Source organism: Anguilla rostrata, chromosome 15, assembly GCF_018555375.3.
Source record: "Anguilla rostrata isolate EN2019 chromosome 15, ASM1855537v3, whole genome shotgun sequence".
Classification (NCBI taxonomy): Eukaryota; Metazoa; Chordata; class Actinopteri; order Anguilliformes; family Anguillidae; genus Anguilla; species Anguilla rostrata.
Genome location: NC_057947.1, coordinates 32,773,208 through 32,796,442, shown reverse-complemented (window position 1 = coordinate 32,796,442; position 23,235 = coordinate 32,773,208). Strand labels below are relative to the sequence as shown.

The 23,235-nt window shown below is 44.3% G+C and overlaps 1 protein-coding gene across 1 annotated transcript; it reads left to right on the top strand.

Moving 5' to 3' along the window:
- The first annotated feature begins 617 nt into the window (after positions 1–617).
- On the top strand, positions 618–14,211 carry LOC135240713 (rho-related GTP-binding protein RhoE-like). Its single transcript, XM_064310588.1, has 5 exons — positions 618–917; positions 1,284–1,371; positions 10,102–10,211; positions 10,528–10,662; positions 12,075–14,211. Exons 1-5 carry the CDS (start codon positions 768–770, stop codon positions 12,324–12,326), a joined length of 735 nt encoding a protein of 244 aa, XP_064166658.1. The 5' UTR covers positions 618–767; the 3' UTR covers positions 12,327–14,211.
- The last annotated feature ends 9,024 nt before the right edge of the window (positions 14,212–23,235 follow it).

Sequence of the window (23,235 nt, the reverse complement as noted above, 5' to 3'; positions counted from 1 at the left end):
GCTTATTACCAGACCTGGGTCAAGTATGTATTTGTTTTGGATTCAAATACTTTTCTGTGCTCTGTTGATCTTGCCTTGTGTAATTGAGTGAAGCAACCGATCATTGATGATCAGCTGAACTGGTTCAACAGTATTTGTAAAAATAATTCTGGCCTCAGTAGCATCATTTGAATGTCAGACTAATTTGTCCACTGTCTTCTCCTGGTTGAATGGCCACAATTGTGTTATTAAACAAGAACTAAGAAAAGCTGAACACAAATGGAAAACCTTTTTTATGAGATGATGAGAGATCTGCTCAGAAATGACAATACTGTAATTTCTGAGCAGATCCCTTAAAGATCCAAGAGTGGAATATTTCTCCACCCTGGTCACTGAAAACAGTCACAACTCATCTGTTTAACATTATCAAGCATGGTATCAGTGCCCCCATAACCTTGGCATGCTATTGGATTATATGCATTATAACAGAAACCGGTGGAGGGCGCCCTTTTTTACTCGGTGTGCCTTTCTAGCGAATGGCTTCTGTCTATGTGTGTGGAAACGAGGGGCGTGTACAACTTTTTCAAAGTAAGGTGATTGGTTCACGCGCTGCTATATAAGTGGAAAACCTGCTTTTTCTGAAGCAGATTGAGATTATGTGTTGGTGGATGTGCGCTGACGTCTATTCGCTGTCTCGTTTGACTTTGGAGCCGCTGTCCTGAATTTTTCGTTTTGGTTGTGCGTGTCTTTTTGAAGTCACTGCTCGGATTGCTCAAAAACAAAAATCAATGAAGGAGAGAAGAGCCAGTGAGAAATTAGTACTTAAATCCAGGATGGATCCCAATCAGAGTATGAAATGCAAAATAGTGGTCGTGGGGGACAGTCAATGTGGCAAAACAGCTTTGTTGCACGTATTTGCTAAGGACTGCTTTCCAGAGGTACGTTCATTGATTTCGGCAAATGTCGTGAGGGTTGATAGCCGAAGAAACCGGAGTGTGTTCGTGAGCTAGCAATATGAGATTTACATGAATTAGCAGAAAGGCGTATAGATTTTAGTGGAGGTTATAATTGGTGGTATAACCGAGCTGTTTTTTTGAGAAACTTCGTTCAGCTGTCTAATTTTTGCCTGTCACCGGGGAACCAAATCTAATTCAGAACAAACTTTGTGCGTTGCGTTTATAACCTGCCGCCCAGCCTAGCCTGCTTTTTTTTACTTGACTGTAAGGGATTTTCTAGTTCTTGCTGCGTTATGTTTGTTACCACCGCCAGCAGATGTTGTAACACGTTTTGCTGTTTCTGTTTAGAACTACGTCCCCACCGTCTTTGAAAATTACACGGCCAGTTTTGAAATCGACACGCAAAGAATCGAACTCAGTTTGTGGGATACTTCAGGTAAGACGATATGATAAGTTAACCATTCATTTAAAATAGCCTTGTGTCACTGTGCTGTACAATTGCATCAGATGGTACAATATCTGATTGTTTTTATTTCGAACTTTTTGGTCTCAGTTGTATCACTTAGTCTGTTCATGGCAAAGTAGAAACGAGGAGTTGTGTCGTTCTTGGGCAATGTACATCTGCTTTGCATTTTTTTTTTTTTGATTTCCAAAGTGCTTAAATATGTTTTATTATCATAATAACCTGTGCAGAATTTCACGAACAATATGGGCTTGTTGCGCGAGTGCTTATAGTTGGTCTGCACACATAATCACCTATATTTTTGTCCATAGACTGTTAACAATATAGCTAAATAAGGCTAATATAGTTTTCCCCCCTCTATCTGCCTGTGGAACGTCCGTTATGCTGTGACCGACATCCTAGGGAATTTGCTGGTTAGGCGTGCAATCTAAATCTGAGGGGGGCCGCCCAGTTTTAAGCGAGTCCTTCCCTCGCCGTGTACGAAGAAACGGTCCGGGTTTGGCGAAGGGGTTGGCTTTGCCTCTACGGAATGTTAGGAACGAGCCGGCTGGACGAGCAGGCGGACGGGTATTAAATCTTTGTGCGCACCACCCGGGGCCCCCACCAGTCATCCACCCTCCTCAAAGCATGGAGTAAGGAGTATAAATAAACAATTTCGCACGCTAGTAGGGATGGGTCTGGTTATGGATTACACTGGGAGAGCGAAGGCATTTCACCAGATGTGTGAAATTGGCCATACGGTATGCACACTTTGATGCAGGCCTGCTTTTTCTTTTTTTTTTAACCGTTTTTCTCTCTCAACGGCCACATTACTAAACACATTTTCAGTTCTCACAAGTGATTGATTGTCCCCGTTTCCAATGGAAAAACAACCCAACAGAATCCCGTGTAGCGTACCTTACCCGCACTTCGAGTGCAGAGATGCATCGTCTTTGTATTTGGTTGGAAGGAGGTCGTTTCTTTTTTTGGAACACGGCCAAAGAAATGTTCCACACGCATTGCGCGGCACAGCTTTGCCTGTCTTACCTGTTTCATGTAAAGATTGTTTACAAGTGTGGCAGGAAAACCCCAGGGACTCCCAGTCTGGAGTCTGGAAGTAATTATGCACTGTTGCCAAACTCTTCCCCCAACCCTGTGATTGGGCACAGCTCTCCAGCAGCCTGCTGCCTTGCATTTGTTTGTAGCTTCCCTGGGGGGTGGGGGTGCTCCTGGGGGCTGTCTGCGTGACTGCCAGCTGATTTTAGGGGATTTGAGCCTTTCCAGGTTTAGCAGTGATTCTCTTCCCCCCCACCCCCACCCCCCACCCCCTTCCGCCAGCTCTGAAAACCACCAGCTTCACCTTAAAATGTGCCTCTCAACAAGCAGGCTATTCCTACCAATAGCCCTTTTATACCATTGGATGCCTTGGACTTGGGAGCCTGTATTTAAGCATGTACGCACAAGCTTTGAGACATTTGGTCTAATCAATTAATACTTAGCATTTTCTGTTTGAAGCGAGAGACGTTGAAATTGTGCCGTTTGAATGTTTTGCTAACGCGTTGCATTGTGGGATGTTAGTTGGGAAGGCTGTAGCCGACCCTATACCTGGCTCGAAGGGTTTCTGGGGTGGAGCGTGGTGGTCTTTGCGCTCTGGGTAGAGACAGCTGCCGCCTTCTTGGCATTGTGCTCATTCTACAGAGAGCAGTGGTCCGGTGGCAGCAAATCTGCTGCCCAATCAATCACTGCCCTGGCTCTGGCTGCCACGGCGACCGTGGTGCGGCGGGTCCTAATGATGCAGCTGTTGAAGGCTGTGATTACTGAAAGGCTGAGGAATTTCTGAAATGCGGAGTGGAACTCGCTGGTGTAAGTTGCTGGGCACAGGATAGAAACTGGCTGATCGAGAGGAGGGGGGCGTATAGGAGGCATAGGCTTGGATTTGTTTTGGTTTTTTAAAATAAAATTAATAAACCCCAGCAGACTGACTGTACCAGCATTAGCTGGTATATGTTGGTCGGATTTCACTAATACTCCATACCGTGGAGTCTGTTTTAATAGCTAAATTGTTTTTTTTGTGTTTTTTTATTAAAGCACCCCTCAATTACTATCAGGGGCTTGTCTTTGTCTGTTAAAGCAAGCAGACCACTTACCCATTGTAACCTCTGTTTGTCTGTGGTTTCAACTGTGAGCCAAACACCTGGAGCCTTTTACCTCTCAGATCTCCTGGCTGAATCCAGAGGGGGCATTAAATACCCCCCCAACATTTTCACCCCCCTCCAGCGCCAGTGTAATTACTATGGGACTGCCTGCAGGTCTGCAGCTGTTGGATTGGCTCCCTCTTTGAAGGCTCCCCGAAAAGCTGCATGGTCCAAATCGATATCTGTCCCCCAGATCTCAGCCTCGGAGGTGTAGGGGAAGGTGTCTGGGGAGACCTACTCTCACCCCCCCCCCCCCCCACCCCCCTGCTGCCCCCTCCCCTGCTGGGCCAGTCCCCCCCTCCCACCCCCCTGCTGCCCCCTTCCCTGCTGGGACAGTCTCTTTTGTTCTCTGATTATCTCTGAAGGAGTTAATGAGCCTGCTCCATCAGTCAGCGGCTAATGACAAAATGAAGGTAATTAAGGAAATGCCTGGATGTCACGAGCTTCCGTTCACTCCGATTTAAACTAGCTGGTCACTGATTGGGGGGGAGGTTAAACTAGCTGGTGACTGATTGGGGGGGAGGGGGTGGCACAATTCAGTCCCTTTAATCTGTCTTGTTTTTTTATTTTTTGTTTTATTTAAGGCCCCTTAAAATTTTAGGTCTGTGTACAGGTCGTAAGCTACAGGCTTCAATGGAGATGGGTTTTTACAAACTTCTATATGGAAAACTCTTGTAGGCTTGAGATTGCAAGGCCCTGTGTGTTTCAGCAAAATCTGGTCTCTGGTAAACAGTATGAATTCCTCCCTCCCATTAATCAAATATGAAACAATATGAGTCCTTTCTCTGGGCCGTTCAGGAGAGGGTGACTGGTTTCTTTCGGTGGCTTACTGGACAGTAGCTGTACTCCTGACCAGATGCAGATAGTTACTGCCTGGCATCTGAGACTCGCAAGATCAGGGTTCTCCTGTGGCATTGAGCTTGCAGGATCAGGGTTCTCCTGTGGCATCGGGCTTGCACGATCAGGGTTCTCCTGTGGCATCAGACTTGCACGATCAGGGTTCTCCTGTGGCATCAGATTCGCAGGATCAGGGTTCTCCTGTGGCATTGGACTTGCAGGATCAGGGTTCTCCTGTGGCATCAGACCTACAGGATCAGGGTTCTCCTGTGGCATCAGACCTGCAGGAACCAGGGTTCTCCTCTGGCATCAGACCTGCAGGATCAGGGTTCTCCTCTGGCATCAGACTTGCAGGATCAGGGTTCTCCTGTGGCATTGGGCTTGCAGGATCAGGGTTCTCCTCTGGCATCAGACCTGCAGGATCAGGGTTCTCCTCTGGCATCAGACCTGCAGGATCAGGGTTCTCCTGTGGCATTGGCCTTGCAGGATCAGGGTTCTCCTGTGGCATTGGGCTTGCAGGATCAGGGTTCTCCTGTGGCATCAGGCCTGCAGGATCAGGGTTCTCCTGTGGCATTGGGCTTGCACGATCAGGGTTCTCCTGTGGCATTGGGCTTGCAGGATCAGGGTTCTCCTGTGGCGTTGGGCTTGCAGGATCAGGGTTCTCCTGTGGCATCGGCGGCCATTGTTGCTGGACTGTGTTTGTGCACGGAGTGAACTGGAGCCGCATGTTTCACATTCCTCCAATGAGAAGTCAAAGCTCTTTCTGCAGAAAGGATCTATTGTGAGCTTGTCTGGCTGTTGGAATGAATGAATGCACCTTTTTTTTCCCCCAACCCCCCCAAGGAATTTTTATTTTGTTAGTACTGATGGAAATTAAATTAGAAATTTGACTTGATGCAGGATCAGTGACCTGTTGGTACAGGACTGTGCAGTGGCCTGTGACTGCCTCCACAAGTTCTGCTTCCACAAGGTGCATTCGATTCATCAATGGCTGTTTTTGTATTTGCTTTAGCTGCTGGTTTCCTAAAGCCCGGAAGGATAATTTTTTTTTCCCCTCATAAGTGGATCCGTTTCCTTCAGACAGTTTAATTGAATTTGTAATTGTGGAGAGACCATTCCAGTTGGCCATAGTAGCCCAACCTTAATGCTGTGAGGGAATTCTGGTTCAGCTGAATGCTTTCCAAGTCTACAATCGTCCAGTAATGCCTGGATAATTATGGATGCTGAGATTCTGGCTACGCTTGCACAGTGATGAGGATTGCTTATTAAGGACAAAGTTTGGGCTGTATCTCTAGGTATGCCTGGGTCGCATGTAATGGTCAAGTGCAGGTCATGGATCATCTACGACCTGTATTTAATACACAAGTGCAGGTCATGGATCATCTATGACCTGTATTTAATACACAAGTGCAGGTCATGGATCATCTACGACCTGTATTTAACACAAGTGCAGGTCATGGATCATTTATGACCTGAATTTGATATACAAGTGCAGGTCATGGATCATCTGTAGAGGGATCTCGGAGGGATTCTTACCCGCTGAGGGATCCCTCTGTGAAGTATGAGTGTCTGTGACACTGGGCCTCCTTAAGGCAGGGTGGGGACCCACTGCGCGTGCTTTAAATGCTCCTTGCAGTTGTGTTTGTGCAGGTGCCTCCAGACAAGGCTAGCCCTCGTAAATCACACCTGTCTGGAGGTGGTGGTGGTGGGGTGGGGTGGGGTGGTGTTGGGGGGGGGGGTGTGAGCTGCTTTCACTGGGCTTGTAGTTAGACCTGCCTACTTCCTGTCAGACTGAAGGGAGCAACTGCCTCGTCTGCCCTGTCATTTATGGGGCTCCGGTTTGTTTACATACAGACTGAGAGACTGAGGGTGAGTGGGGGTGGGGCAGTAGGCAGGTGTTTTTGGTGTGAAGGAATGAAGAAGTTCACCCTACAAAGGGGAGGGGGGGGAACCCATCCCATTTACATGTTTCATCTAAGATTCAGTAAAATATTAGTCTTCAGATTTGATTTGCGAATAATGTTGCACAGTTTTATTGTAACAAAGGTTTTAATTGACCTTTAATTATGATTCAACATTAAAGAAACTTTTATTCAGATGGACAGTGCGGCTTCTGTGGGAGGTTAGTTAAATTCTTATTATGTTGATATGCACACAGGGCTGCTGTGACTGGCAACGGACATCAATAAGTTTATTGCTTGATTATGGAAATGATCACACTTACAAAAGTATGAGAACAGTGAGCACTGCCAACCAGACCCGAAAGCATTCAATCTTTGTTTGGTATTTATAATGGATTGTTGCCAGAGGGATTAGGGAAGTTTGTCGCAATATTCTGTGAGAATAAAAAAAGGTTTTGTCTGGAAGTATGACCCAAATTCTGACACAATGGCCATGGGTTTGAAGCTCTTTTGTCCTAGTTGATTTATTCTTATTATCATTATTATTGCTTTTTTATTATTAATGCTCATTTTATTAAACATATTGTATGTTCGCTTTAAGACTGAATTGTCTCAGAGGGGTGAATCCACTGGAGGGTGGCAGTAGCTAATTGTGTGCTCATTCAACCATTGCAAGTAGCAGAAAAGGTTCTGTGCATTTCATAATGCACATGCAGTGGGTGGAGTCTGTGCACATCTGCACCAGCAGGGAAATCTGCATACATTTACATTGAAATAAATGGCAGTGCCAAAATGAAAATCTTGACACAGGGTGTGTCTGATTGGACATGCAATAAGCATGGATTTTAAAAAACAACCTGAAACCTTGTGCAGTATTTTTCAGTGCCATGGTATTCAGTGACCACGTCAAAGACAAACTATGACCTGTCAGAGTTGCCAAAGGAAGATGGCATGAGCATGGCAAGAGAGCAGATCCTCAGTACAAGGGTATCCCAGTTTGGATTAATGGGGGGAAATTGATTCTTACATGGAGAGTCATTTTATACTTTGATTTCTTGATGCGGAAGATGGCACTGAACTTCCCACCTGAAATTTCTTTTCTGACAGTTTCCGCAGGCTCTTTCAATGTATGGATAAAAATTATATGGGTGGAGATTTTAATTTTATTTAATTTCTTAACTTTTTTTGGTAATTTTTTCAATGAATATTTTGCAGGTCAATTTTTCTGGATAGTCATCAAGTTTCACACGTAAATTCATTTGGAAAGTGCAATTTGCCGTTTAATGGAATGGTAGAACCAACACGGCAGTGGAATGTGGGTAGAGCTCAGTTTCAGACAGCTTCTGTGAACCCTGTCTGAACACAGTGGCAATGGAATTCTCAGCTAGGCGTGTGCTGCTTTTGTGCTTTTGTGCAGTTGAATTTATTTGCATGAAAGTACTCCACTGAATTAGTCATTTTGTCTGGCACAGAGGACGTTCGCAACATGTTGAGCAACACTTTTTTTCTTTTTCTTTCTTCTTAGCGGATCTATCCCTGTTTGATTCTAGTTATTAGCATTAGCGAGACTTCCAGTTAGTATGTGATGTAGAATGCTTGTGGTTGCGCAGTTGTTCCTGTTTGCTATCTATCCTTGTTTGATTCTAGTTATGAGCGTCAGTGAGATTTCCAAGTAAGTGTGTGTTATAAAATGCTTGGTTGCTCAGTCATTCCTGTTGATTGAGCTCACTTCCCGCCAGGTTTTAGTACTGTAAATGACACTGACTTTTGTGTTCAGAAGAACGGTTTACTTGCCCGTGATAGGGCAGTGTTCCTGTAAAGATGCTGGGTCTTTGTGCTCAGCGCAGTGTTGGCCCTGGGACCTCTGAAGGCCAGGCTGCGTGTGTCGCCTGTTCAAGATGAAACGCAGCTCGCTTACAGTTTTGATTACATTTGCACAGTTATGAAGGGTTTGGGCGGGGGGTAGCCAGAGACTTCTCACTCCGAATGTTCCGAGCTGAGCTTGCAAAAAAAAAAAAAAAAAAAGGCCTCCCGGAGGTAACGTAATTGTTGGGAAAACAAACTTCCCGGGATTCCGAGCAGCGCGGGGGGGAGGCTAACGTGCGGAAAGTTCGGGTTTTCCACAGCCCCACACCGCGGCCTGTGCACCTTGTAACTCTTTACTCCCGCCACACCTTTGGGAACGTTGTTTTTGTTGGAATGATCCACCACCTATTCCCGCACAAAAACATGCTATGTGCCATCTTGGATTGCTGCCACTGTGTTCTTTTGCTGTTCAAACATTTGATAGCACTTTGTTGACATTAAACCAGGCACCTCTAACTTCGTTCCTGGAGTGCTGCAGTTCCTACTGGTTTTTTTTTTTGGTTTTTTTTGTGTGACTTCCTTTTGGTATTCGTGACCAGTTTAGGCCCTTGGAAACCAGGTCTGCAGACTTAAATTAAGCATTTAGCCTGAGTGCTGAAATGCATCACATTCCAGCAGGCACAGTGGCCCTACATGATTTGAGTACGATAATCCCTGCTTTCAACCAGTGACCATCAGCCTTAAAGTGTGTGACATTGTATTAACATAATTGCAGGATTCCCTGATCACGAAGGCTTTCCTCCATGCAAATTTCAATCTGTTGTATACCGCTGATTGGACATGGGCCAATCAGAGGTAGTTTAGCAGATGCTATCCATCCCACTCCCCCCCCCCCCCCAACATTTAAACGGTTTAATCTCAATAATGTTTTCACCTCTAAAGTGCTTTCATTTATGCACGCTCAGGACTTTGGCTGTCAGTGAAGAGGGATTGTAATCCTGAAACTAATAGAGTGCCCGATTCATTATTCTTTTGTGTCATGATGTTCCCAGCTGGAGTTCGACTTTACTGTGCATTGCTTTATTATCATGCACTTGTAGCTCACTTTCTGCAGTTTTACCCCAGGCAGGTTTTGCATGCAGTAATATTATGTGCAGGCTCTGGAAACATGACATTACTGTACAAGCTGCTTTGAACGTGGAAGTGTACAGTATTCTGTTTCTGTTTCTAAAATATCATTCATTGCATCTGGGCCAATCGAAAACATGGTGACTGAAAGTGAGCCTGAAAGTCAGTACTCAGGCTGCTTGTGGGTATTGTATAATTATATAAAGGACATGTATTGTTGCAATCCTTTAAAAAATGAAATAAATCTGGTGCAAAGCTGGTGGAAATTCTTTTGTCCCAGAACACAAATCTGAATTCAGAATAAAGTCTATATTAACAAAAGGTTGTTATTTTTTTTTTAAATGAGACGAGAGATGAAGGGGTGTTCCGAGTGTATCTCTGCTTGCTCTCTGTTCTGGGGTCCAGATGTGCACTCGCGTCTGCCATTGCAGGCAGTTGTGGGCATTTAGTAAACAGAGCTTTGCACATCTTTTCATTATCAAATTTTTTGAAGATATGCAGAGGCCTGCTTTAATGCATTTGCCAACTTTTTGTATCACTTTTTTTTCTCCCCTCAGTGATTAAAATGGATTTTCCAATTCTGTTGTAGAGCTTTATAAGCTTTTAATTCCTACAGTTGGTTTGATAAGATGCGTATAAGAATTGTTCTGTGGGCATGTCCTGTTTATCAGTATGATTTTTTTTTTTTAAAAGAGAATGCTTCATGTTGAAGTGACATTGCTTTTTGGCTGGCTCGCAACAGCATGAATGTCTGTGACTGAGTGACTGACTGATGAAGTTACACCATTGGTCGGCCGGTTCGGTCCAGCCGTATACTAGGTTTTGACCTGGTCTTGTTTTGTTTTTTTTGTGTTCAGGGTCACCGTATTATGACAACGTCAGGCCGCTCTCCTACCCCGACTGCGACGCCGTTCTCATCTGCTTCGACATCAGCCGGCCAGAGACCTTGGACAGCATCCTGAAGAAGGTTAAAGACCCTTTCATTCCCCCAGTTTCCTTTTCTCTTCTCCCGCTGTTCTCATTACCATTTCTGTGAAATCCTGCCATCAGTTTGAGAGGCTGTACACTGGCAGTTTTCCCCATTCCACAATTTTTTTTTTCTTTCAGAAGATTGTGCTTAAATAAAAATATATTTTTAGACGAGAAATTTTTTAATTTAACTGGTTCCAACTTGTTGTGTACAGCATTGTATTGGTATGATTGACAGCAACAGCAGACGTTGACTGTGTGCAGCTGTGATAAAGACTGATCCCCCTCCCTCCCTCTCTCCCTCTTCCGTACAGTGGAAAGGGGAGATCCAGGAGTTCTGTCCCAACACCAAGATGCTGCTGGTGGGGTGCAAGTCAGACCTGCGCACGGACCTCTCAACGCTGGTGGGACTGTCCAATCACAGGCAGGCACCGGTGTCATATGATCAGGTTGGCCTCACGCTCGCTTTTCCCAGCAGCCTTTGCTCTTCAGCATGTAAGGGTTGAGGTTTATTGTGATTAACCCAAAATTGGGTGGAGCTAACACATACGATCAATGACAGAACTATTGCTTGATGCAAAGTGATTGACACCTCAATGTAGCTCCACTCACTATGGGGTTTAAAACTCTCATTCTCCTGTTACTTGTTAAAGCGATGTTGACAAGCTTCCTTAAACACATATATGTTCTTTGAAACCTTGCTTGTGTACAACACTTGTGTACAACACAAGAAAAAAACTTGTTCCATTGTTGAAGGAATACTTAATGTATAAAACTGATGATTGGAGGGGAAGATTTGTTTCATTTAAGGGTTTAATTCTGGCAGTTAAAACAGGCTTCATATTGGATATGCTGTAAGCTTTCTTGAGGATTTTTCTTTTTTTAAATCACTAAATCTTTATAAAAGAACATTTTTAAGCCTTTCTCATTAACATAGCCTACATTACCCTGGCAGTCATTTTTACAATCAGTTTATAATCTTTCTATATAGTCCATATTAATATTTCATTCACGCTATTGGCTGACTTGTTTGCAGGACCATTAAGTTTCTGAATTGGTAATTTAATTAGTTCCATACCCATTACTGTTCCTCTTGCATCAGCACCTTAATATGAAATGATCAAGTGCAATGTCTTCATTAAGCTCACTATGGATTACACGTCAAAGAACATTGCCTGGCTCTTGCTTTTACGTCCAGTGCAAAATAGCTGATTGAGCATTGACCTTCCACATAAAGGTTCAGTCATTTTATTTCTGCACTTTATAATTGCTGCTTGTGTGGCTGTATGCAGCCTGTTGCCCTGGTCCTAGAGAGATGAACAGTGTTATGGGTCTTGTTTTTACTCCGCGCTTCCTTGATCAGTTGAAGCGGCTATTTTCTATGATAGAATTTGCCTGTCTTTGGTCTGAATTTGTTGCTGAAAAGTCGACCCATGCCTCTAATAAAAAATTCAGGAATGTAAATGTATCCAGGAATATCATCGTACACAAATATCTTTGCCTTCTGTTGATCGAGCTGTGTCCTGTAAAAAGCAATTCGAACATTGTCAGTTTAGAAAATGGCTGCCATCACTCTGATGTGGGCACCTCTGAATATGATTGGCTGAAATCTGGGGTGGGGCGAGTGGGGCGACATAGCTCAGGAGGTAAGACCGATTGTCTGGCAGTCGGAGGGTTGCCGGTTCAAACCTGGGTGTGTCGAAGTGTCCTTGAGCAAGACACCTAACCCCTAACCCCTAACTGCTCTGGCGAATGAGAGGCATCAATTGTAAAGCGCTTTGGATAAAAGCGCTATATAAATGCAGTCCATTTACAAATCTCCCAGTTTGGACTAAGGACCGCGATGCCTCTGCCCCGACAGGGTTCGCACATGGCCAAGCAGATCTCCGCCCCCTACATCGAGTGCTCGGCCCTGCAGTCGGAGAACAGCGTGCGCGACATCTTCCACCTGGCCACGCTGGCCTGCGTCAGCAAGGGCAAGAAGACCGTCAAGCGCCACAAGTCCTCCCGCTCCACCGCCAAGCGCATCTCGCACATGTGCAGTCGCCCCGACCTGACGTCCGTGGGGACGGACCTGCGCAAGGACAAGGCCAAGAGCTGCTCGGTCATGTGACGCGGGAACGCCCCGCCGACGCTTTGGGTTTTTGCGGACGCCCGGGGGAGACCGAGCGAGATGTTGAGGGGAACCCCCCTCAACGCACTCGAAGATGTGCTCAGCGGCAGTGACTGTGGCGGTGATTGGGGGGGGTGGGGGCGGGGTGCAGGGATGGGGATTTGGATTTGGATTTGGGGGGGGCGGGGGGGTGTCGTTTCTGCACTTTAAAAGCATTTGTGCTTCGCGTTGGGTTTGGGTTTACACACGCTGCGCAACCGGAAATGTGAGCCACTACACTGTGCCATGGGAAAAATATGAAGAAATGCGTAGAAGTGCCATGTCATGTTTGAGGTCCCAAGGGGGGGACCTCAAAGGCTTGTGAAACGGTTTGTCATGTGTCTGACTTGGGTCTCGCCTTCCTCCCCCACAACCTCGTGAGCGGTGGGGTGGGGTGGGGGGGGTTTGAAGCCATCTGTCAGTGTGTCCAAGTGGTCTGGAGGAAGTCAAGGTCACGTGTGTGGAATACAAGGCAAGGAAACTGTCACCAAAAGTTTTATTTATAATATCTTCAGAGAAAATGTTAAAAAAAAAAAAAAAAAAAAAACATTAAAAAAATGGCAGTGGCCTCCCCCCCCCGCCTTTTAAGGCTTGCTTTTTGGCGGGAGTGATGCTCTCTTCCTGGAAATGCTACAGCAGCTGATTTCTTGCAGTGAACCCCTGGCCCTTGCACTTCAGACGGGAGCGATGGATGGAAGTTTAACACAAAAAAAAACAAGCAAATCACTGTGGTTTTAAATCAGAAATTTTCTGGCTTTCCATTCACATGCCCTGTTGTTGTTGCTGCCAAAAACAATTTTGTCAGACAGAATTGGGGAGCTTCTCCTTTGCAACCAAAGCTGTTTGTGCAAGTCTGAAAGCCTTTTCATGTTTCTGAGCTTCTGCCGTTTTTCATGTACTGCTACAGCATCAAAGCATATCCTTCCCTCCTGATTTGTAACCAAAGAAAATCCTGACGGTGTTGTTGAAACCCCAGGACTTTGGCCGCTCTATGTTCGCATCTTCTATGGTTGCAGGGATCTTAAACAGGGTATTCTTTAATCACTTGGATTGTTCCCGTGTGTCGCCCCCCCCACACCCCGCCTGTCCCTGGGCATTTTTCGGCAGTGCTGTCGACACCAGTGCCTGACTAAACGCAGTTAACCTGTGCGCTCAGTCTTACCTTAGTTTAGGAGGTCAAAGGGGACGCCTGTACATAGAATGTGACGCACCTCATAGACGGTATGGACCCGAAGGCCCCCTGTCACATGATCGCTCGTGCTCCTTTGCGAGGATGGCTATGCAACGCATTCATTTTTTTTCCTTCTCTCCTGACAACCCCAGCAAGGGAATCAGAGGGAGAGAGAAAACCCAGGTCAGCTTAATTTACATTTCTATTTTTTTTTTTTTTTTTTCCCCCGATGGAACCACATCATCATGCTGCACTGCTTTTTACAAACTGGTTTATTTAAAAAAAAAAAAAAAAGAAAAAAAAAAAAAAAAAACCTTGCAAGTTGAATGGGCTGGGTACTGAAATGCAAGAACAGGTTGTGCAGTTGGCCTTTGCAGGTGGTTTACTCCACGCTGCAGGAGATGTTTCTGCTCTGCTTTCAGAACGGCGTATTGGTGTCCTCAAGGGCAGCATTATCAGCTAGCTGGCGCATGCATCTGTATTTATTTTTTATCCATTAGAAATTTGTTACGACAACAGTGTTAACTGTAGAACGTCGCCCCTTTTGAATGTTGAAGGCGTTTGTAAGTCTGTTCTGTTGATTTTTTTTTTCAGCAGTATTTATTGAACAGTGTATATATATATTTTTTTCTCTTTTTTGGAATAAATGCAGAATAAAACTTCATTGTCTTGGCACTTCAGTCTCTTGGACGGTTTATTTATTTTTGTTGAATAAGATTTGAGATTCACGCATCACCATAACATAGGACATCAGCACTTGTCACAGGGTTCTGCTCTGCAATTAAATGTAAAAAAAAATAAATAAATAATAGGGCTGTAATTTGTACACAATTCACCCACTACGGATGGAAATATCTTGTTCAAATACTTATGGACTGGATATAGTTAACACCCTCATCAAAAAAGTACTGCGTATGGTTTTAATTTTAATTGCAGGAAAGAGCATCTGGCTTTGTTTTGGCACTTGGAGGTCAGTCTAAAAGTATGTGGCATACATTGACAAAATCAAAATGAATGGATGGAAATTAATCATTAAAAAAAATCTTATTTCAGACCGCATTGGGGACAGCAGAATGTGAGAAATGGCACAGAAGGAACTACGTCTCGGCCCGGCAGGTATTCTCCATAGCTGATTAATTGGCCTCTTTTTTTAAAATCTGGTTTACACCCAAGAGGGATCCATTCTTTTTCGCCCACAATCCCCTTTTTTAATGCCACCCGAGGAGATGAATCACCAACGGTGACTGTACAAGTAGGGAGTAAAGACGTCATCCATTGCCAAGGCATAGAAATTTCTTTTTCGGTCTGAACCATTCGGCGAGAGAACATATGGAATGGTAACAATGACAACGGACTGCCCTTTCAGGGCCAATGTAGCATTCTGATCTGTGTGATGCAACGGCAAACACACACACACGGTACATTACAGGCATTAAGCAGACGCTCTTATACAACATTATACATAGCATCCATTCATACAGCTGGATACATGAAGCAATGCAGGTTAGGTACCTTGGCTCAAGGGTACAACAACAGTGTCCAACCTGGGAATTGACCCTGTGACCATTAGGTGACAAGACCAGTTCCTTACCCATTATAGTACACTGCCAGTTGAAAAGCAGCCAGCCTCCTGTCCACCCGAAAAATTATCAGTGAAAACAAGCCGCCTGCCCCCTTTCCCCGCACTGCTGGCATCTCCCAAAGAAAGAAAGAAAATTTTTTTTTCCCAGTACACCCTCTAATTTCCATAAGAAGTGCACGATATGGGGCCAAGTATCTTCCACAACAGTAAATCCATTCACCACAGATGTACTGTAGTGAATGCCTGAAAAAAGTAAATGTCATTAAATCAATCTACCCTCTTGCATTTTACAAGGTAACATCAATGGAAGTAGACCAAGGGTCTAATTAGAAGTTTGTTTGCCTTGCTCTGTGAGACAATTAAGTGTGTGGATAAAATGTGGATAAAAAATGTGCATGCACACTCCCCCGCCCCCCCTTTCCCAAACTGCATAGCACAGGCTTAATGAAGGATCACCGGCTTTTGGGAATCTTTCAGGGAGAAGGAATATCTTTTTTAACTTTGGAAGAGAAGTGGGCTGGTCTTTCAGAGTTCTTTCATGAGAAATAGTACGAATGGATTACGACAAATTAATTCCCCCCCCTATTAAAACAAGGAATATCACAAGCAACATGAGAAAACATGCTGGGGAAAAGAGAAAAGGAAAATTAATCTGAAAAGAAACTCCTGAAATTTCTAGGCCTTGCAATAACACGCGACTGCGCGGGAGTCAGAGTTTCAAGAATGCTTGAAATCCATCGAGGGAAAAACAACAAAGAAGAGGCTTGTACTGTATTATCTTCAGGTATTAAGTCAGAGAATGTTACGTGTAAGAAAAGTATTTTTATGAAAAAAGAAACAGACATATTTATTAATAAATATATTATAAATATCTTATAAAATCTATTGTAAATTTATTATACAGTAGCAAGGACAGTAGCTGTTTTATAACAGATTTTTGGAGGTATTTGTGCAGTTGGGAGTCCAGCTTCATACATTTGAGAACGGGATCTGTGTTCCTCGGTGAATTCCTGTGAGAAAAGGCTCTTGCGCCAACGCCCAAGGGCGTGTTACTGAATGCAGATTGGGATGTCGGGTATGCCATCCCGCCAAGGCACGGCTTGGCGAGGCAGCATGCCGCATACCTATACAGCACCGAGGGTTCGGCGCTTCCCGAGGTTTTCTACAGAAGCAACCGCAATGACGACAGACTCTCAGCCCTTAAGGACATTGACCTCTGTACCTTCTGACCTCATGTAAACAGACAGAGTTCACAAACAGCTGCACACGTTCACACAACAAAGCCCCAAACTTACGGGATTTTGTATTGTTTTCTTTCTTCTTTTCCCTGCCGATTGCATCATCGAAAACATTCCGGTACCACGATCAATAATTCTCCCCATTGGGCATTTAGCTGCATCTGCCAATTACAAAATCTGATGAAAGTAGCCAATTGCAGAGCACTAATACACAGGCAAAAGGACGTTGTAAAACGTTGTAGTTGCTGTTTTGGTTCTGTGTGGAATGGAAGTTAGTTTGCTGGCTAACTAATAATAATTGCCCAAAAATTAAAAATGTTGCTTTTGCAGTCACATAATCTTTGTTGGAAACTCATTTATATTTAATTCAAGTGCATTCTCTATCGTTTCTTGTGCAAACCCCACAGCACTGACATATGGCATCAATGACGGACTAGACGGCTAACTATCCGCCTGCTTCACTAGCTACCTAGCTATTATTTGGATGTTTACAACAGTGCACTAACTAGCAACCTTCTGTGCTGGCAATTTATCATTGAAACTAAAAATACTGAACAATAGCTAGCTAGCTAGTGACATGAACTATAGCTGTTTTTATTTATTTATTTTGAGTTTCTGCCGCTACATTCTAATGCTACTACGAGCGATTCCACTTCTGCTGGCTTTCCAATTAGTAGGCCTACACCAAACACAATGGGACAGCAATGCCTTTATATCGACGGACAAGTCGGATCTTGTCAGGAAGCTGGAATTCGAGTACAGCCTGTGTGACAGGTGACGCTTCTGGTAGGAGGAAGAAGACCTTCGAGGGTAAGACACATTTTATTTATATCATGGTGGTGGTATATTTTGCATAGTCTAATATGCTAGTGGTGATGCTTTGCTGTGCCTTCGGTTTTGTCGGTGAAAATGAGTAGGCCAGTCAGTGCATGTTTTAAGCAAGTCACCATGCTGTTGCTCGATTGGATAAAAATTAAGCTGGGCGGATCTGAGTGGATTTGTTGGTGCAAACCGCGCTAATTACTATCTCTCAATGTGGAGGCAGTCGTGGTTAATACATCAGTCAAAAGGAATGTGCATCTCAGAGAATGACTACTGCACAACTAAAAAAAAAAAACTGTTCACTTTACCCATGTTTATTATTATTTTCGAAATGAACACGGTCACAAATAGGTTTTGAGACAGGCTACTAGTCTGGTTTCGATGTTCGCCAGGTGGGAGAAAATTGATCTTTTTTTTTTTTTTTTCGTTCCGGTCAGCAGGTCAGTTTCTCACCGTTCCTCTTTTTCCACTTTAATGTCTATTTTCTACCCCGCCTCCCCAACCTGACCAACAATAGCAGCACACCGCTTGTGACAGAAATGGGAATAAGGTATCCATTAAGTCCAGTGCCCTACAATGCCAATGCCCGTCAGTGCGTCAGTAGGTCAGACACCAGAGTCAGTAAAATGATGGGAGTTTTAGAGAGAGAGAGAGAGAGTGGGGAGTTAGAGGGCAGGCCTGTGTCAGTGTCACATCCCCAGACGCCGCAGTCAGTAAATTCTGGGAATTTTAGAGAGAGTGGGGTGTAAGAGGGCAGTGGTGAGGGCAGGCCTACTACAGCAGTGTCACATCCCAGAGGCCAGTCAACTCTGACACGCGTGACAGTCATGGAATGTAGTTTGGGCTTTTTCCATGCCGCAACAATGCGATTCGTGGTGCTGTGGAGGACAATGCAGGGAAAATCACCCATTCAATGGAGGACAAAGACACAGCCAATGGGCTGGGAGGGGAATACGGCGAATATGGAGGCGGGGCGACACAAAACATTCCTGCGCTCATCAGGTAGTCAAACAAGGATGCTAATTAAAAAAAAAAAAAAAAGAAAGATGAATTCCTTACGCTACAAATATTTTGAAAGATAGAATGACAAGCTGGGCTATACGGTAGGTTTTGGTATCCTGGAATTCTGAAGACTTCAAGCTCAGTCTGCTTTGCACTAATAAACTGCACGAGGAGAAAAAAAATGTTTTAAAGTCCAGGAATAAATGGTGTTTCTTAGCAACAGAATGATTATGAACAACTAAGAAGAAGAAGAAGAAAAAAATACGTTCATAGTCAGGAGGACCCTGACCTGTGAGAAACACGATTGTTAATTTACAAGCAGAAGCTTCCCCCTGGTCATTGTGTATTGATCTGCAGAAGAAAGAATAGGTTTCCAAATTCCACTTGTGCTCTTGGGAAATTAAAGCTGGTTGTCTTTGTTGATAGCCAAATAGACCTACTGAAGACCAGAAACTACACAAATGAGCTGTATAGAAGAACAGAGAACAATGTGTCTGTGTCATTTAAAAAAGAGTGCATTTCATTTGATCATAAATAACTTTCATAAATCAGTTACCCAGCTAGTACAAAAGCTACAACTGTCCAGCTATGTTGTCAATGGGTCCAGATAATACATACGTATACCTTTATACTTCTTTTCTTTTTTCTTTTTTCTAGGAACATATCATATTGTCAACAGCACTTACAATTTTGAGTATTTTCCAAAACAAAAAGCATTTTAAACTCCTTTTTGGTGATTTCAAGTTATTTAATTGCACAAAAATACAGCACAGCTCCCCGCTGAACATCTACCAGTCATGGCAAGAACAGAATCTTTGAAAGATACCGTCTTACTTCAGTAACTGTCTTACATTCCTCCTCCATGTCAATTTCATTCCTGAAAGTAACACGATGTAGTTTCGGTGTGATGCAACAGACCTGTTTAAGCAAGCTGAACTCCGGCTCACATGCATTCTTTGTGCTTCTGTGAATGCAGGTCATGAGTAATGCTCTCTCTGTGCAATAGGCAAGCCTCAACATAGAAACATTCGGAGGCTATCAACAAACACAGATACTGTATGATGGAGAATAATTGTTTAAATCAATCATTACGTACTAAAAGCAGAATATATATATATAATTTAAAAAAAAAATATTCTGCTGTTAATATGTAATGAGTGAATTAAACAATGATTCTCCATCATATATATATATATATATATATATAGTCATAATGATTTTATTTGATAGATTCCATATGTGTTGGTAGAGGGTTTGGATGGGTGGAAAGGTGGATAGGAGGGAAGGTGGTGCTGAGGTGTAGAGCAGTGAAGAAGAGCTTCCTCAGTCTTGTTCAGTTGGCATTCCTCAGCTGCACCCAGTACTCTCTGTAAAACACATTTACTGCACATTTATTATCATGTGCATTTAGTTATGTGTCTAAAAACAGAACGTCTGTGATGTATTTAATTCAGGCAGTTCAATTATTTACAAGGGTTAATAAGAGTTGCATACGGTTTAATTAAGTTGATTAGACATGATACTTTCATTCTTGTGCCCTCTTGAGGGTGACTAGGAGATATCTTGAATACATACAGAATAGAGAAACAACAAAGCCAGCTCTCGCAGGTGAGAATGAATGAGGCTAACATGTTTCTGCATCTTCAATGCAAATAGCTGGCTCTGGTGGAACCAATTAACTTTTACAGTATAATATTTATTGTGTGGGCAGGCTGGGGTAGTGGCTGGGGAGCAAATGTGATGTTTCCTTCAAGTGTGAAATTATGATTACTGAAATATTAAACTGATTTATTACCTTTATTTCTATCACAATATTTTCCTCAGAATGTCTTGCACTTGTTTCAGAATCGACAGCACGGGCTCTTGGGTGCAATTTCAAGCATCATTTGTTCCTACATTCACCTCAGGTTAATACTCTGTAGAACTGGTTAATGGGCCCTTGGCATCTCAGCTATAAAATTCCATCCATCCGTCATCTATACCAGCTTAACCTGAGCAGGGTCACCTGGGGGTGCCGGGGCCTATCCCAGCATGCATTGGGCGAGAGGCAGGAATACACCCTGGACAGGCCGCCAGTCTATCGCAGGGCACATGCACCATTCGCTCACCGTTCACTTACGCAAGAGTCGGAGTCTCCAGTTAGCCTACCTGCATGTCTTTGGTCTGTGGGAGGGGACCAGAGTACCCGGAGAAAACTCACACAGACACGGGGAGAACTTGCAAACTCCACACAGAAAGGCCCAGGCCCGGGATTTGAACCCGGGACAGTGCTACCCACTGCACCACAGTGCCGCCCTCTGTAAAAGTCCTTATATAATAAAGCAGCAACGTAAAAACAACAACAACAAAGGCTCAAATACACTGCTATTAGTCTTGGCTTTGGAAAATTGTACACACATCCGTACGTACAGTTCTCCACCCGGTCGTACTCTGTCCAAAAACTCCCTATCCGATTACCACAAAGCAAAACAGTTGTAAATTATTTGTGCTCTTGCGGCGTTTTAATTGGAGGACTCGGGGGAGTACTCTGTATGGCCAGCATGGGATCAGTACGTCAGTTACTGTTACCGTGAAGTTTTCGGGAACCCACCTGCCGTTTTTAAGGGTTAAAGCTGCTGCTGTGTGTGATGCCAGCCCTCGCCTCAAGGCCTGTGGCAGTCTTCAGCACGCTCAGTCTCCACAGCTGCACACCACTCTCGTTAGCTTATTAGCTTATTAGCACTGCCTTTCATAACGCAATCCCAGGGTGTAGGACATCCGTGTGACACATTCCGAGTCTCTTCCAAAAAAAAAATCCTACCTCAGTTTATCTCGGGCCAAGGGGCCCGCCCGTTCCCAGAAGCACATTTCGTGGTTTTTCGCTTGGCGAAAGGACAGCTGCGAGCCGGAATTCACGTTTTATTTTTTAAAAAGAAAGATCGAGTGTTTTTGTGGAATTCCTTGATTGCCCAGACTGTCTGGGAAGTCAGTGTGTGAAGCTGATTCACTTTGAAGGACTTTAACCTCAGTAAATATTAACTCAGTTAATATGGGGAAAACAGCAAACCGTAAATAGAATATATTATTCAGATTAGACTGGAAATGCACACTTTGTTTGACCCTTGAGTGTCAGAGTGCCAAATGCAGTGCCTTCACGTACTGAAAGAGGTGGCATGTTTAAACAGAATTTAGGACATAGCAGAGAGCAAATATATGTATTAACTCAACTGTTTTAAAAATGTAAAAATAGGAATTTCTCACAATGACCTTAAATCATTGGCTGTTGAAATTTCAGTTACAGATCATGATTTCTCCCAGCATGCAAAGCACGGGGATACATTGATTGCCATTGCCTTGACCACCACTGCGTGCTTCAACTGATGTTCAGTCGTGCGATGACACACAAGGCCTACAGTGTTCGCAGAGACAAGTGATATTTACCTCTCAGTCAGGTCCTACGGTTATGATCCTGTTACAGCTCTGTTCCGGTCTGTTCTGGTCTAGTATCAAATCCAGATCGTGCCGGTTCTGATACGTAAGTGGCAGCCACACTGCAGGGGATTGCCCGCAGTGCGCTTGCTCATGTCGAGGGAGAAGTGTTCTCCTGCAGTTCATGTCTGTATTGAGCCCGGCTTTGCTGACTGCAGTATGAAAAAGAAGCAATGTCATGACATCATATGTTTCCATGGAGATCATGCCTGCGCAGTTGATATTGTTCACTGCAGCAATGGGTGGATACAGTTGGACTGCAATTGGGCAATCCAAATTGGGAGCAATAAAAATTAAATTAAAATAAAATGATGCCCCATGGTGACGCATGGTAATGGTAATGTGTAAAACACAATAAGCAAAACTCAATTTCACTGCCTGTCCCAGGACCCTGGATCACACAACTGAAGTGTGAAGTAGGCAGCAGCAGGAGTCGCGGGTACCACACTCACAAAGATTGATCGCCAAGCGGATTTTTCAATTTATTTCAGGTTTTACTCGACCGCGCCAAGTCGTCGCTCACCGACGTCAGGAGTCCCACCTCAACAAAATGAGCCTTTAGATCGTTCGCGTCAACGTCAAAGCGGCACGTCCTCTGCTCCTCCTTGCCCGTTTCGGCTACGTCGTAGCATAAAAACACGGGAAATACCCATTTCTGATTTGTTCAGTGCCATTAACTCCGCGCGCTCCCAGGACGGTGTCTGGAATCTGGGCTCAGCTGTGCATTTGCCGGGGCGAGCACAGAGGCACGGGCAAAAGCGTGTCAGTCATGTGCCATCAGTCCCGTCGTCCATGTTTAACGGGGCTCGGGGGACAAAGCAGAGCTCGGTTAAGAGGCTCTGTTTGAATCCGTTTCTGATTTACGCACACGCGTGGTCTCCATGTTGTTCTGGGGTTACACTGAGACGGGGCATTGCAGTCCCGTTGGCATCCGGAAGAGTGCGGCTGTGCAGCCGTGTGTACGCACCCATTTATTTACAGCGGACTCCAGCTTCACTGTCGCCGTGGTTACTGCTACATGCTAACACGCTAACTCCCTCTGCCGGGTCACTGAGAAGCCACGGCTTTCAGCTTCGGCTCAGATTTCACACTTAGACTGCAGACTCCATGACAGCGGTGGTCAGTGTATTATTTTATGGTTAGGGCATGGTGGGCTAAGGAAGGGCCTTGTCATGGCTTGGCTCACTGTAACAATCCCCTCACCCCCCCCGCCCTCCCTCCCCCCATCAAAAAAAGCAATATTGAATATGACTGTCTGCTTCCTTAGGATCAAAGGTCCATATCCAAATGATTACTGCAACATGTCACTTTACCATGGCCTTAACGTTCAAAGTGCTTATTAATGTGCATGTAACAATAACGTTAGGATGGAGTGTAGCACAGTGGGTAAGGAACTGGGCTTGTAACCGAAAGGTCGCAGGTTCGATTCCCGGGTAAGGGCACTGCCGTTGTACCCTTGAGCAAGGTACCTAACCTGCATTGCTTCAGTACATATCCAGCTGTATAAATGGATACAATGTAAAAATGCTATGTAAAAGTTGTGTAAGTCGCTCTGGATAAGAGCGTCTGCTAAATGCCTGTAATATA

Excerpts from the sequence above, each read along its gene's own strand:
- LOC135240713 (XM_064310588.1), top strand. The coding sequence starts at position 768 with ATGAAGGAGAGAAGAGCCAGTGAGAAATTAGTACTTAAATCCAGGATG. Across the intron at positions 10,212-10,527 it reads TGGACAGCATCCTGAAGAAG|TGGAAAGGGGAGATCCAGGA; the intron begins GTTAAAGACCCT and ends TCTTCCGTACAG. Across the intron at positions 10,663-12,074 it reads CACCGGTGTCATATGATCAG|GGTTCGCACATGGCCAAGCA; the intron begins GTTGGCCTCACG and ends CTGCCCCGACAG.